At 34.8% G+C, this 15,592-nt stretch overlaps 1 protein-coding gene across 1 annotated transcript in view; it reads right to left on the bottom strand.

Annotated features, from left to right (window-relative positions):
- EXOC2 (exocyst complex component 2) overlaps positions 1-15,592 on the bottom strand; it is a 239,568-nt gene that overhangs the window by 132,962 nt on the left and 91,014 nt on the right. Inside the window, exon 11 of the mRNA XM_090269916.1 lies at positions 7,699-7,815. Within this exon, the coding sequence (XP_090126042.1) occupies positions 7,699-7,815 (117 nt within the window). The remainder of the gene's footprint in view (positions 1-7,698; positions 7,816-15,592) is intronic.

The following is a 15,592-nucleotide window of genomic DNA, read 5'->3' as shown; positions in this document are numbered from 1 at the left end:
GTTATTGTAGTAAGTGGGAAATAAGATCTCATAGAATTCTTATGGGAAGAATAAGTCTGTGGGAATAAAACACAGTAATTCAGTGAGTGTGAATCACTTTTCCATCTTTTCCACCTTTCTTTATCATACTCATTACTATTTCTCTTTCCCCCATGTCCTGCTTCCTATCCCTGTTGTTCTGCTTCAGAGCCTCCTACAGGGGCAGGCAGAGGCTTCCTCTCTGTCCAGTTCCACAGCACTGATGAGAAACCCTTCTGAGATCAACTTCTAACTTCTATTTAGCAAGTTCAAAGCAGGTCATAAAAGGGAACTTTGATTAACTCTTCCATCAACTACTGGCTTCCTTTAAAAATACCCCCAGGCCAAAAAAAATTGTGCTTTAATATTATTGTAGTTATTCTAGTGGGAAATGGGTGGATTTTATTTATTTTAAAATATTTAATAATTTTCAAAATAGACAATATATAGTTAGAAAAGAGAACTACCACTCACCCTCATCTCCCCCATTGCTTAGTTCACAGCCTGAACCATAAAAAGCCACTGTTAAGTTTCTTGTGATTCTTCCTGAAGTGTTCTTTACATACAAAGACAAACAAATATGTATTCTGCCCCAACCCAAATGTTCTTTTCCACAAATGAAAGCCTACTACAACACTCTTTTGACATAGTGTTTTTTTTTTTCACTTAACAATTGGTCCTCCTAGAGTTCTTCCAAAGTCATACATAAATGCTTCCTCTTTTTCTTCCCCACCAGTTACATACTATTTCATATTTTGGAAGTATCATAATTATTAAGTCCCATTCTAATGGACAGGACTGTTTCCAGTCTTTTCCAGTTAATGTTAATGCTTTAACCAATAAGCTATACCTCATCATTTAAACATATGTGCAAGTACAAATGCTCAACTTACAATGGGCTATATCCCAACCAGCCCGTTGTAAGCTGAAAATATCATTAAGTAGAACATGCACTAAATACAGCTAACCGAGCTTAGTCTCGCCTGCCCTAGCCGCGCCCACACTCGGAAGCCAACACCCAAGTGACTGGTGACACGGCGCTCTGCAGTGCTGCCTGTCTGCCCTCACGACTGCCTGGCTGACCTAGAACTGCAGCCCGCCCTGCGGCCCAGCAGCACAGACAGTGGCAGACTGCACATTGCTAGCCCAGGGAAAATCAAAACTCAAACCACAGTTTCCCTTCAATGTGCACTGCTCTCATACCACTGTAAAGGGGAAATATCATTAAAGTGACCCATCATGAAGTGGGGGACCACCTGTGTAAGTGTAGAAAAGGAACTGTTGGGTCCAAGAGTACACAAAGTTGTGGTTTTAATGGGTATTATTAAATTGACCTCTACAGGGATTATTTACACACCCACAAATAACACGTGCAAGTTTCAGCTTCCTTACAACCTCAGCAATGAACAAACAGAACACACAAAACCCAGAACAACATTGGCAATTTTTGCCAAACTAGTATTATATTGTAGTGTTATGATGCCTTTTAAGTTTTTATTATGACTGACATTGAGTACCTATTCAAATGCTTAAGAGCCACTCAAGACTTCTTTTTTGTGGCCTGTACAGCCTCTTCATTTATTGGGCATGTTAGCCCTTTATGTTCTGAGTTGTGAGGAAAAGATTTAATTTCAGTTGTCATATATGAGAAAGGCATGGTTCTTTATTTAGGAGCACATTTTAAACTTGTACTTGTTCATCCAGCGAATGGTTAACAAATGACCACTGTTTGCTAATTCTGTGGCTGCACTCCAAGGTCTGTCTATGATGCTCAGCACAAACACTGAACAGGGCAAGTCTCCACCTTCACAGAGCCTATAATTAAATGGACAGCCAATGAAAGAAGTCCTAATGATGACATGAATCTAGTGAGATAAGAGGTATATTTCATCTAAAGAAAGAGCTGAACAAACACTAACTGCTTTCAAAATGGCAGGTAGCACACTACATAACACAGACCATGGCTAATGTGTCCTGGGCTAATGGCAAGGCAAATATAGAACAGGAAAATCTGAAAACTGAAAAAGCATTGAAAGACCTGCCCCTTATGTACTAGCAAGTAGACTCTTACATGGTTTAGTCCCCAAAATTAATGTTTCAAAATATCTGAACTCCTCCATTCAGCTATATCCCTATTGTGAAAAACTAATTTGGTATCCTTACCTCATATATTTTTGCAGGGCTTGTTTTAAATTAAGGTGAAAGCAACCTAATCTGAGCTCAAGCCCCCCCTAGCCCTTAAGTTGGACAAGCTCTTTGCGCAGTCTGGCCTGGCTTACTTACATCCATGCATTCTACATATACATATATATTCAACATATACAGCAGTGTTGGTCTCAAAGATCAGTGTGTCATAGAGAATGCCTCCACACCAAAGTAAAATAGGAAACATTACCTTTTCACCAATTTAAAAGAAATTTTTTTTGAAAACCACAAAATAAATGAACAGACAGTATACTTAGCTACTCTCATTAAATCCATTAACTAGTAAGTATTCTAATTGAAATGGTTTTATGATAGAAGTATTTAGATGATTTTAAGTAAAAACCTAACAAACGAATTCCAAGAGGCTACCATAAAGATTCCTGCAGCTGAATCTTTTAATGGCACATTAATAGGTAAAATTATTCTGTCTGGAGTATTAATATAATTACTAAATGGTACTGTCAGATACTCATACTGAGCTAGAAGTTATTTAGTTATTTAATATGTTGGCATTCAATCATTAAGGTTCTTGGAAAACAGACAGGTTCCTGCAGCCTCCTACCCACTGACAGAGAACAATTCTTAGTCTCATGTTTCATCTGATCATTTTATTTTTAGCATATTCTTTATACCTATGTATTTATGTATGTAATGAGAATCCGCCCCCATCATTCCTTCTAAGTCTACTTCACTCAAATTCTGATTACAACTGAAAAATGATTTTGGATTTTCTTTTTTAATAATTTCAACATTAACTAATTCCCACATGTTATATCACTGACAGAGTAACTTCAAGAGTTATTTCCTAAAATTGATGATGAAACGAACTAAGGGAATATGTCCAATTTTTTTATAGAAATTAGAAGTATGTAGGCTTACGAATTTTCCTTTCATCACAAAGTTGAGAACAAGTTTCTTCAACTTTATTCATACCTATATTTTACTATAAGCAATTCTTCATATTTTCCAATTTCAAGTAATAATACTAAGGAAAACAAATTATTTTACTTCCATTTCTAGCCATGTTGGAGTAACAGGAATTGAGTTTAACCTGCAATCATAAACAATTAGAAAACTGGGAGGAAACTATAAAAACAACTACTTTTGAGACACTGAACAAAAGGACAGGTAAACAAGCGGTGAGTCCCCATTTGCCCTGGCTTTCTGCCTGAAGGCAATTTCTAGACAACAGAGGCAAAGGAGGAAGAACCTAAACAAAGCTCAGTGGCCTTTCTGGGTTGGAAAGATGAATTTCAAGAAATTGGAGATGACTGGGACAGGGAGGAATTCTGCAAAGTAGAGAGGAGCAACATAGAAAACAAGCTAAAAAAATCTGCATAGAGTCTTCTTAAGTCTTTACTTAATACTAGGTCATGCACATGGTGTAAGGTCAAGATTCCCAGAGATCACATAGAGCAGGGAGACTTACTAGTTCTTAAGAGCCTGTAGGAATAGTCCTCACCAATTACCTGGGCCATTTAGTGGAGACCCAAGAGATTATGCCTCAATAGTATGGCTGAAATATCCCTAGAATGAAGGCATCTCTAGACCTACTCTAGCAAACTTAACAGCAAGCCTTGAATGGATCAAACTTACTGTAAATAACTGATAAAACCAAGTTCAGCACTCCTTAAAGCAATGCAACAAAACCCAGAGACTCAGCACTGTATATTCACAGTGTCTGGAGAACAATAAAAAAAATGAAACAATTAATCATGCTAAAAGGCAGGGAAATGTAAACCATAACCAGAAACCAGAAGGAAAATTAAGTTATTAGTAACAGATCTAGAAATAACAGAGATACAGAATTAACCAGTCACAGCAATGTTCAAATATTTAAAAACATGAAAATAATGAAAGGGCAGATAAGAGATTAAAAATACAGCACTTGAAAATTTTAGGTCAGACATTACAGGTAAAAGATTAGAGAAGTTTAAAGCATAGCAACGACACTACAATGAAACACAGATGGGGAGTAGGGGACAGAGCCCGAGTGATCTATGGGGTAATCTGGTGTAACACACATCTAACTGAAGTCCCAGAAAAGGAAGAAAATTAGTCAAAAAGTTTTCAAATTTGGTGAAAATTTCCACAATTTGATATAACAGATGTAAGAAGCTTGACAAAACCTGGCAGGATAAATCTGAACTGTTCCAAGTGATATAATTCATTATAATCAACCTCAAGTATAATTTTTAATTTATTTAAGACTGTTAGCATGTCAGCTGATGGTAGTAAATTACATAACAACAGGGAAGCCATGAGATGGAGAGTGTTTAGACCTGACATTATTCTACTAATTAAAGAAAGGAAGTATTTTTTGAAAAACTGGTGGGCTACACTCCAGGGTCAGGCCCTGGGTATATATGCTGAGAGAACGACAATGCAGCCCAGCAGGCTGAAGCAAACAGTTCTTTCTGTTCTTCGCATTGTTTGGAGAGTTGGGCGGATAATGTGCCCAGGACAAGAAGGAACATCAACAGTTACGGAAGCTTTTCATTCAGTACAAATGAATAATCTAATTTTAAAGTATTCTTATAATGGACAGTCATATTTATTAATGAAAACTTTAAAAATTCCCTACTTCAATACTTGTAAGGATAGAATAACATGAAATACTTAAAATTAACATTAGAAGTATTTGAATTTAATATAAAGTAAGGTATTTCTATTATTCTATTTGTATTTCTTATTCCTATTTTGAGGGACTAATAGTGTCTAACTAGTGCACGAATGCATTATAATCAATACATGTTATATCTCATATAGTAAATAACAATAGGTAAATATCAACATTAGAAAGTTAAATGTAACATAGTTACCATTTGAGAGGCTTTATCTCATGAAAAAGACTAGCAATTAATTTATTAACAACAAATTCTTAGCCCTGGCTGCTGTGGCTCAGTGGATTGAGCATCGGCCTGCGAGCCAAGTGTCGCTGGTTCGATTCCCAGTCAGGGCACATGACTAGGTTGCACATCAGGTCCCCAGTTGGGGGCGCAAGTGAGAGGCAACCACACAGTGATGTTTTTCTCCCTCTCTTTCTCCTTTTCCATTCTCTAAAAATAAATAAACAAACAAAAAATAAAAAAATAATAAATTCTTCTTTCCAAACTAAATTTAAAAATTCATTAAAAAGATGTCTTTCTCAGAGGAAGTAAAACTTTCATTATATGCAGATGACTTGATAGTATACCTAGAAAATCCTATAAACTCCACTAAAAGACTACTCGATATAATAAGTGAATTTGGCAAAATCGCAGGGTACAAAATAAATATACAGAAATCTAAGGCATTTCTGTACACCAACAATAAAATAGCAGAGACAGAGACAAAAAAGAAAATACCATTTACTATAGCAACAAGAAAAATAAAGTACCTAGGAGTAAACTTAACCAAAGAGATAAAAGACCTGTATTCTGAAAATTACATAGCATTGAAGAAAGAAATTAAGGAAGAAACAAATAAATGGAAGCAAATACCATGTTCTTGGATGGGAAGAATCAACATCATCAAAATGGCCATACTACCCAAAGCAATTTACAGATTCAATGCAATCCCTATTAAAATACCAATGACATATTTCACAGACCTAGAACAAATACTCCATAAATTCATATGGAACCAAAAAAGACCCCGAATAGCAAAAGCAATCTTGAGACAGAAGAACACAGCAGGAGGAATCACAACACCAGATATCAAACAATACTACAAAGCCACTGTAATCAAAACAGTATGGTACTGGCATAAGAACAGACATATAGATCAGTGGAACAGAATAGAGAGTCCAGAAATAAACCCAGGCCTCTATGGTCAACTAATCTTTGATAAAGGAGGAAGGAACATAAAATGGAGTGAGAAGAGCCTCTTTAACAAATGGTGCTGGGAGAAGTGGATAGGGACCTGCAAAAAAATGAAACTAGACCACCAACTTACACCACACACAAGAATAAACTCAAGATGGATCAAAGACTTAAATGTAAGCCGTGACACCATAAAAGTCCTAGAGGAAAACATAGGCAAGAAAATATCAGATATCTCACGTAACAATCTCTTCACGGATACATCTCCTAAAGCAAGAGAAATAAAGGAAAAAATAAATAAATGGGATTACATCAAACTGAAGAGTTTCTGCTCAGCAAAAGAAAACATCAGCAAGATGAAAAGGAAACCAACCATATGGGAAAACATATTTGCCAATGACATCACAGACAGGGGACTGATTTCCAAAATATATAAAGAGCTGATACGACTAAACATCAAGAAAACAAACAACCCAATTAAAAAATGGGCAAGGGACCTGAACAAACACATCTCCGAAGAGGACATACAGAAGGTCCATAGACACATGAAAAAATGCTCAACATCATTAGCCATCAGGGAGATGCAAATAAAAACCACAATGAGATACCATTTTACACCAGTCAGAATGGCCATCATCAACAAATCAACAAGCAACAAGTGCTGGCGAGGATGTGGAGAAACGGGAACCCTACTGCACTGTTGGTGGGAATGCAGACTGGTGCAGCCACTATGGAGAACAGTATGGAATTACCTCAAAAGATTAAAAATGGAACTGCCTTTTGAACCAGCAACTCCACTACTAGGATTATACCCGAAGAATCTTGAAACACCAATTCAAAAGAACTTATGCACTCCTATGTTCATTGCAGCACTGTTTACAATAGCTAAGTGCTGGAAACAACCTAAGTGCCCATCTGTAGATGAGTGGATCAAAAAACTGTGGTACATTTACACAATGGAATACTATGCAGCAGAAAGAAAGAAGGAACTCCTGCCATTTGCAACAACATGGATGGAACTAGAGAGAATTATGCTTAGTGAAATAAGCCAGGCAACGAAAGAAAAATACCATATGATATCACCTAATACAGGAAACTAAAGAACAACACAAACAAAGGAACTAAATAGAACAAAGAGCAGAATAGCAGTCAATAGGGGGGAGGGGAGAGGGAGAGAAGGGGGATAAGTAAGGGAAGGGATTAGTCAAAGAACCCATATAAAAGACTCATGGACATGGACAACGGGGAGGGATATGATTGCGGGAGAGGGGGTGGGTTGGGTGGGGGAGAGAAATTAGGGGAAAAGGGGACAACTGTAATTGAAAAACCAAAAAAAAAAAAAATAATAATAAAAAAATAAAAATAAAAAAAACACACACTGGGAAAAAAAAAAAGATGTCTTTCTCTGTACTGAGTACAGATATTACTTTTGTTGCAAAACTCATCTTGAAGAAGTTCTCACATATGGCATGTATTTAATGGACAATGTAAAATGCATTTTAATTATTTAAATTTAATTACTAGGTAGTTACCTAATAAGTAGAAGAGATGATGGCTGGTAATATTTAGCAGTAGTAAGAGAACTAATTATGGAAACATCCAAGAGAAAAATGTTTAAAATTACACAAGTACAAATTTAAAAGACAAAGTGGTGGTAGAGGGATATACTTACTGTCATCTCGACCAGACTGAAAGCTGCTGCCTCTCTTCAGTGACGCTGTCTGACTAAGGTGGCCCAACACTGAGGGACGGACATCATTATCCAGATCCACCATGGGACTATGCAGGCCTGGGGCACGTGAAAGAGAGAGGTTACATTCCCACAGGTTCTATATATTCATACTTAGTTGATTTAAAGGACTGTTCCTCTAAGTTATTTCTTGCTCAACTTCTCCATTCTTTTAAATAAAGCATTTATTAAGTAAAATAAAAAATATATCCTCTATTAAACAGCTTTTAAAAGTCATAACAAATTTGGAGGATTCAACTATTACCTTGGCTTAATATAGAGATGTAACAAATTATGGAGTGAAAATAATGTACCATTTTAGAATGAATATTCAGTCAAACTGGGGGTGGGGGGTGTTCTTGAAACATAAAAATCAGTATGAGAAATCATTTTTTGAAAAACTACTTGGAACTTGAAAAGGAAGTCACAGAGATTCTTTTAATGGAGATTCACAGCACAAATCTTTGACTTCTCCCTTAAAACTCAAATCCCCCAATCCCATTTCTTTCTTTCTTTCTTTGAGATGTGGGATTTGCTTGCTTCCCTGTTTCGATGCCAGCCAAACTAGTTTGGATCCTTTTCCCCTCACACTGCTAATATTCCAGAGGCCTAACACGTCACTATTATTAAGAAATTCTCTTTACTGTACCATATTAATATCACTGAAAGTTTTTTTATTTAATCTCTACTGTACTTTTTTCCCATTACCATTTAGTCCCCTCATACTCCCCTCCCCCAAAGCAATCACCACACTGTTGTCCATGTCCATGAGTCTTTTTTCCTTTTTGCTCAATCCCTCCACCTCCCTCTGCCAATTCTCTTCTCAGAAATATTCCAAAATAACCCGAGTTCCAACCTAAATTATCCTAAGAACCAGGAAACATTTTTCCTAAAATGAGTATCAACATGGAATCCCATGTTGATAAATGAGTAAAACATTTGCTTAATTAGTAAATTTGCTTTTCAGTCTATAGAAGTGCCTGTAAACCCCCATTCTTAAGTTCTTTAGCTGAGCATCTTCAAAGATCTTCAAAACAAGCCAAATTCAATAAATATTTACAGAGTATTTACCATGCATAGGACACTTAAATATTCTCCCTATAAAAATACATCTTATATTATCCTGCCTTATTTTCTATCCTCTCTATCTGAAAGACCTTACTCATTCTTCCTCTCCATCCACTTACAACTCTCATCCTTAAAAATGCGACTTGAATTATAGCTGCTGCAAAATAACGCCTATCTCCAAGTCAGAATACTATTTTTTTAGGAATAAGGATTAAACATTATATCTCTGTCCATAGTCATTGGACATTCTACAAATAACTCCCTCAATATATACTGTGTGGCTGATACTAAATTATTTCATTAAAAACCCTATTCCTTGTTTTTTTAAGTTAATAGACTATGAAAAGCTTATATATTTGTTTTCATGTGAAACAGATAAAACGTTTATAAAATAGTAATTTTATGCTACTGATGATGATAGCTATTTAATAGCACTAAACAATTATTTACTAAACAGCTCCTATGTGCCAGGAACTGCATAGACCATTTGAATAAGATGATGAGTAAAAGGCCCTGCTCTCAAGGTGTTTACATCCTGGTGGTGAAAGCAGAAAATAAATAAATAAATAAATACAGCCAAAAGTGCTATGAAGAGCCTGTTTCATGGGCCCCTCCTAGCATGAGCCACTTAACATGATACAATATGAGATATTTCCTTGTATCCTCACAGATTTCTGTAAAACCCAAGTAGGTCATTTGAACAGAATTTCTTTTTTAGAGTGGAACAGAATTTTATTGAAGACTTAAGTATTTCAACTACTGTCCTAATGCTTTATTTACATGCATTTCTACTTTGGAAAACATATCTAAGGTATGTAAATCCTCAGAAAAAAATTTTTCTGCATAACTGATGTTTACAACTTAAATTTAAATGGTTTAAAATTAAGGTATTTATGTAGTTTAAGTAACTCAAAGTCTGGAACTGCTCAACATTGATTTATCTTTCCCTGTATTAAGAATATGCTTTTCTTCCATTAGACCCCATAGCATAATTCTCTATGATATCAGGACTAGAAAGTTTAACATAAACTAATTTCTTAATTAGTAATGTCAAATTACCAGCACGTTATGTCACAGCAACAGGAAGCTAGAACAGCATACCCACCCTTGGGACTAACCAGCATCTGGAATACATCTGCAAGATGTATTTTTGCAGAGTGGCCAGAAGATAGCGCTTTAGCACTGCACACAAATGCACAAGCCCAGCAAACTAAACAGTGGGCATTAACTCAGAAATCAGTTTTTATCCCTACCATTTCGCACCATTTTCTGTCTAAACAAACAAACAAAAAACCTTACGATGAGTTATTTTACAAGAAATTAACAGGAGTATCCTTTGAAGAGAAAATTAATGAAAACATTTTAAACCTCAGTTGTCAGAAATTATTTACTATCAAGTATATTTTTGAAAAAACACACACACAAACTTGAGGCTTCTGAGATTCCATTTAAACTTAAATTACATGACTTGGTATTTCTACTCCACAAAAGAATTACAAATATGAAGTGGTTTTGATGATAAAGCATTACTAAAAAGAAAAGAAAAAATGTTTCTGTAACAAAATCAGCAAAAAGTTTTAAAGTATCTTACAAGAAATCAACTTACTTTCTCTTGTTTTAACCTCACAGTATGATGGCAGTATCTCCTGATGTGTTTAAGAGAAGTATATATATATATTATAAAAACATATGGTTATGAGATTATAAAGTTTCATAGTATCATGCTCTGATTTATATGCAGATTATATGCAAGTGAAAACAATATTACTTATTATATTTTTCCTGAAAACCTAAATTATTTGCCACTTGATATCCAGCTGAGGACAGTGTCCAACTGTATACACACAGTTTTTTTCACTAGAATGTTAGCTTGCAATGGGACATTTTGCAGGTGACAGAGACTAAAGTATTTGTAATATTGCACTTGGTTTTGTCTTTTACGAACAATATTGCATTAATGAGTCATATGAAGTCATTTTTTTAAGCAGTAAATTTTCTCTAGAAATAAACTGTTCCTATAATTTTTTTTTCTAGATAAAAAAAATGTTTAAGTCTTTTATCAAATAGGATTACAACCTTTCTGCCTTCATAGTGCTAATACTAACTGTCAGAACATGGAGGCAGCTAGAATGCACGCGTGGACTTTTGGTATATGCGAATCAACCTGGCACTAGACTTAGCCAGTTCCCAAAGGATATGCAGATGGACTTAGCAGTTCCCAAAAGATAGGCTGATGAACTGAAACCATTCCCAGGGGAAATGGTAATGGAACTAGCCCGATTTGTTAACTAACCTGGTGGTGGGGGGGCGGGTGTAAATGACCTACTGAATATGTTGATAAGCAAACTCACCCTTACCAAAATGTGTGGTTGACAAGTATTACAACAGTGCCTACAGAAGTGTGGGTCGGACCCCTATGGGCCCACAAGGAGGACCAGGAGTCCCCATTCCTTGCTCCCCGTTCCCCATTTCCTGCTCTGTTCCCTGTTCCCTTGCTCCCCATTCCCCTTACTACTCCTCCGGGCCCTTGAGTTAGTATGGGAGCTGTCTCTCCCCTCCTGCCTTCCCTCTTTTTCCCTCAATAAACCCATTGCCTAATCCCACAGTGGTCTCTGGGTGATTTCTCAGAGCAGGGCTGCTCTGACACTAACAATTGTTCCTTATATTTGAAAGTAGGACAGGGTTTAATTCTACCCCTGATTCTCAGGGCTATGCAATTGGTATGGGGTTTTGCAGCAAGGCTATGGAATCATAATAGGCATATGCTTTATCACCTGTAAAAATAAGGGCTTACAACTATGGACGTTTTGAAGTTTTTTTTAGCTGTAAAATTGTGATTCTATTACATGAAGTTTAAATCTGCAGATTTAAATCACCACTGAGAGCAAAATGGAAAATATGCTTATTCTGCTCATTATTGCTACAATTTAGGATGCTGGTTACTGGTGTAATCTAACTGTATAAAAAGTCTGCCTCTACATAAAGAGCATATGGAAAAATTAACCCTTAAAAGAAAAGTACATCAAGAAAATATTAAAGGCAACTAAAAAAGTAACAATAAAAACTTCATCAGAATTTCATATATTTTATGAACCTTACAGCTTAAATATTTTAAAGGCACTAAGCAGAGTAACCAATAAATATACTCAAATAAATTAGTACTTTTAAAATCAAAATTACTTGGCAATAATCCCAAAGTCATCTTAGAGGAATAACTACGGTGTACAGACTACTCTAGAGACAAATTGCAAATAGAAATACTCCCACAATAGCATGAGAAACCATCGCTATAGTATTTGGAGAAAAATAATACAAACAAAATTCTATAACTGAATATTCTTCAGGTCTAGCTCTACCTTCTAAATTTCACCAACTAGTGTTTGAGTTACAATTTTACCAATACATCAAAGAAAATATATATGTCTTATTTACATATACTTGAAAGAAGCACCTTGGAAGAAAAACTCCTTTAAACACTTAAAAGCTTTTTTTTAAAAAAAGACTAAGTTTCTTAATTACTGACGATCAAGAGTCAATATTTTAATTCTCCAGTTAAATAAAGCTTCTATAACATACTGCCAGCATTCTCAAAAGGAATTCCTTTTCTAATTATGAATATACAGGAGTAATTTAAAAAATTAAAAACAAATATAAAATCATAAAAACTGTTTATGGCTATAATACTATATAAACAGGAGAGAAATTTTGTTTTAATATGAGAAAAACAAAATTTGTTTTCAGAAGTTGTAGGAATTATTTTCTTCACAATGCTAATAAAATAATCCTAGTCAATTCACTAAAAGAATAAAAGCTGCAGTGTAGAAATAAGTTTTAAATGTTTCATTTTCTAAGAGAAAATAAACTATCAATCTTTTAAAATTTGCTATTAACAAATTGAAACATTTGCTACTCCCCCCTTCCCCGAACAACTGTGAGGTTTCTACTAGATAAAGTCTTTAGCTTTATGCTGAGAGATCTAAAAATCTTCTGCAATGTTTAAGAAGTTGAGGGTTTACATTAAAACTGTGTTTTCTTACCAAAAACAACAATGACTTTAAGAAAACTTTTTAGAAAATGCTTATCATACCTAGTATCCCGTAAGACTTCCAGGAAACCTTATCATGTATCAGTCAAAACCTTTCAACTCAAGATATGCAAGTTTTCCCTATTTTAAATGAAAAGCTGTCATTATTTGTTTTAACGTAAAGGGCAGAGAAGACCTTTCTTCAGGGAAGTCTGCAAGTGTGGAGCCAGGTGAATAAATTCATTGTATTTTCTCATTCTCGTGCCTCCTGCAAGTTTTCTCACAATCTACAATAGCGTGGGGAACACTGGTCTACAGCCCCAACTCTGGGAAGGGCAGCTGACTTCCTTACTGCCCTTAAACACCTTTGAACACATTTTCCTGAGCACAGCAGGCCCTTGTCCCATGTGCAGCACGACCACCCACTGTTGCTTGTTGACCAAACATGAGGGGCCAGGAGCCTCCACAGACACAGGCAGGATGGGATTCCTTTCAAGCACAACACACAGAAGAATTTCAATGCCAAAGCTGGGGGGCAGGGGCGAGCGTATCAAGGCAGAATTACAAATTCCTCATGAATTAGACCTGTGTCAACAGATAAAAATGTTCTTTTTGATCTTATGCTTCTATATATAAAGCTCCGACAGGAGTACTTCCTCAATTTAAAGAGGATCATTTAGTCAAATTAAACAAAGGAAGACATATTTAACATACCTTACTTCACTTTTTAGGGTGTCAGAATTGTCCTTAACAGTTTCCAAGTTATGTTTCTGATATAACACCATTCACAATAATAGTTAAAAAAAGAAAAGCTATTTTAAAAGCAAAACTCCACAGGTGTGAACTTTGAAGAAGCATTTATTTGCTAACATTGGCTATCTAAACAAGAAACATATAAGCTAGATAGGTGAATAAGCAAAACAAAATTATTTATGTTTTAATTACAGTGCTACATCTTTCTTGCAATTTTATATCTACCTATCTATATATATAACATGCTTAAAATATATAAGCAATAGAATTATTACCAAAATGACAGAATACAATGAAAATATTTGTAATGATGAGTATTTTAAATTACCAGTTAATGTTAGCATTCAATGTGTGCATGACATTCACTGTCAATTTTTTTTTCTCTTAAGGGTACATGATTTAGACATGAAATGGTTCCCAGCCTCAAGAAGTCCTCTTCCATATATGCAGTAATGCCAAGACAGGAGAGAAGGGCCAGCTGCCAGGATAACAAAGTGAAAAGGTCTTTGACATAAGCCTGTTGGCCTGTCTGATCTAAGAAAAATACATAAATCTTTCATTATTAGGTGAACAGAATCTAGTATGAAATAGAAGGAAAAGGAAAGAGAACTTAATCCAACTCTCTTCTATGATATTTAACAGCTGTTATTTTACTATACAGGACCTACAAACAAATGCTATGGTATTCATAAAGTAAATCAAATTCTCAGCTCCCAGATTACTGACTTCTTTTTAAAAACTGCTTAAAGTACCAGTATTAATTACTGGTTTCATGTGTGATTTGGAAGCTAAAATTGTATTTTCAAATTAAATTTAAAAACAAATCTATAATCATTATGGAAAAACCTGATGATCTGCATTTAATCAAAATTGTTTATATAAATTTAATACTATTTATAAACAATGGTAACAATTTCTAATAGTATGCATCAGAAATTGTAATGGTAAACAATTAATTGTAAAGCTAATTCATGGCACACTGAATATCACCCAGGTTTTTTTGTTTGTTTTTTTTTCCCTCTCTCTCTTTCTGAACAACAACAAAAAAGACGAAAGGAAAAAAAAAATTAGACCACCATTCTGCTGGAGAGATTTTTTTCACTGCAATCATTAACTGGTAGTTTTCTTATACTTCTCTCTCCTGAATCTACTTTCTTCAATATATATGCCTCAGAGCTTATATATCTTAAAGCAAGTAAGTAAAATCCCACTGGAAGCATTTACAAGCATTTTATCTTCTAAAGTCAATTTAAAATAAATTCCATGATCACAACACACAAAAGAACAAGTGTGCAGATAATGCTGGGGTTGAGTAATCTATACTGGAAAAGACTAGGTTGCAGGGAGAGGGTAAAAATCAAATTAATGTCTCATATGGGTTCTTGCTGCAGGTGTGCTGTTCCTTTTTTTCTTTTAAAATCAACTTCTATATCTGGGTTCATTAATATTCAGGAGAGAAACTGTTTTTAAATCTCCAGAAAATAAATTTCATTTAAAAACCTTCCTAATGTACAAACTTCATTATAACAACTTTAAAAGAGAAATTATAACTTTATTGAAATATTTAATATGTGTATAAGAACACATTTTTACTCTTTTTAACTATGGAGATATTTTTATAGTCCCACAGAAAATTTGATGAATCTGCTGCCAGTTTCTTAATAGAGGTTGAAATTTAATCTCGTGTACAGTTAGTACAGCTAACCCTGCATTATGGAAATACAAGAATTGTATTTATTAATACCTTAAGAACTAAAAGCAAACTCTAAGTTTTATATATATATAGAGAGAGAGAGAGAGAAAGAAATATTTTTAAAAGTTTGCTCATACTGTGTAAATTCACAAAATTATACATAAATTGTAAAAGATAATTTATGCATGCATTTTATAAGCTTTTGAAATGAAAGTACACATACAGCCTTTTTTATATCTATAGGTCACTGGATAAAAAACATCTTTATTTCAGCAAGTAATTAATTTAATAATCTACTC

The sequence above is a fragment of the Furipterus horrens genome, unplaced genomic scaffold (genome assembly GCF_987537825.1).
Source record: "Furipterus horrens unplaced genomic scaffold, mFurHor1.1.pri manual_scaffold_3, whole genome shotgun sequence".
Classification (NCBI taxonomy): domain Eukaryota; kingdom Metazoa; phylum Chordata; class Mammalia; order Chiroptera; family Furipteridae; genus Furipterus; species Furipterus horrens.
This window is presented reverse-complemented; position numbering and strand designations above follow the sequence as displayed.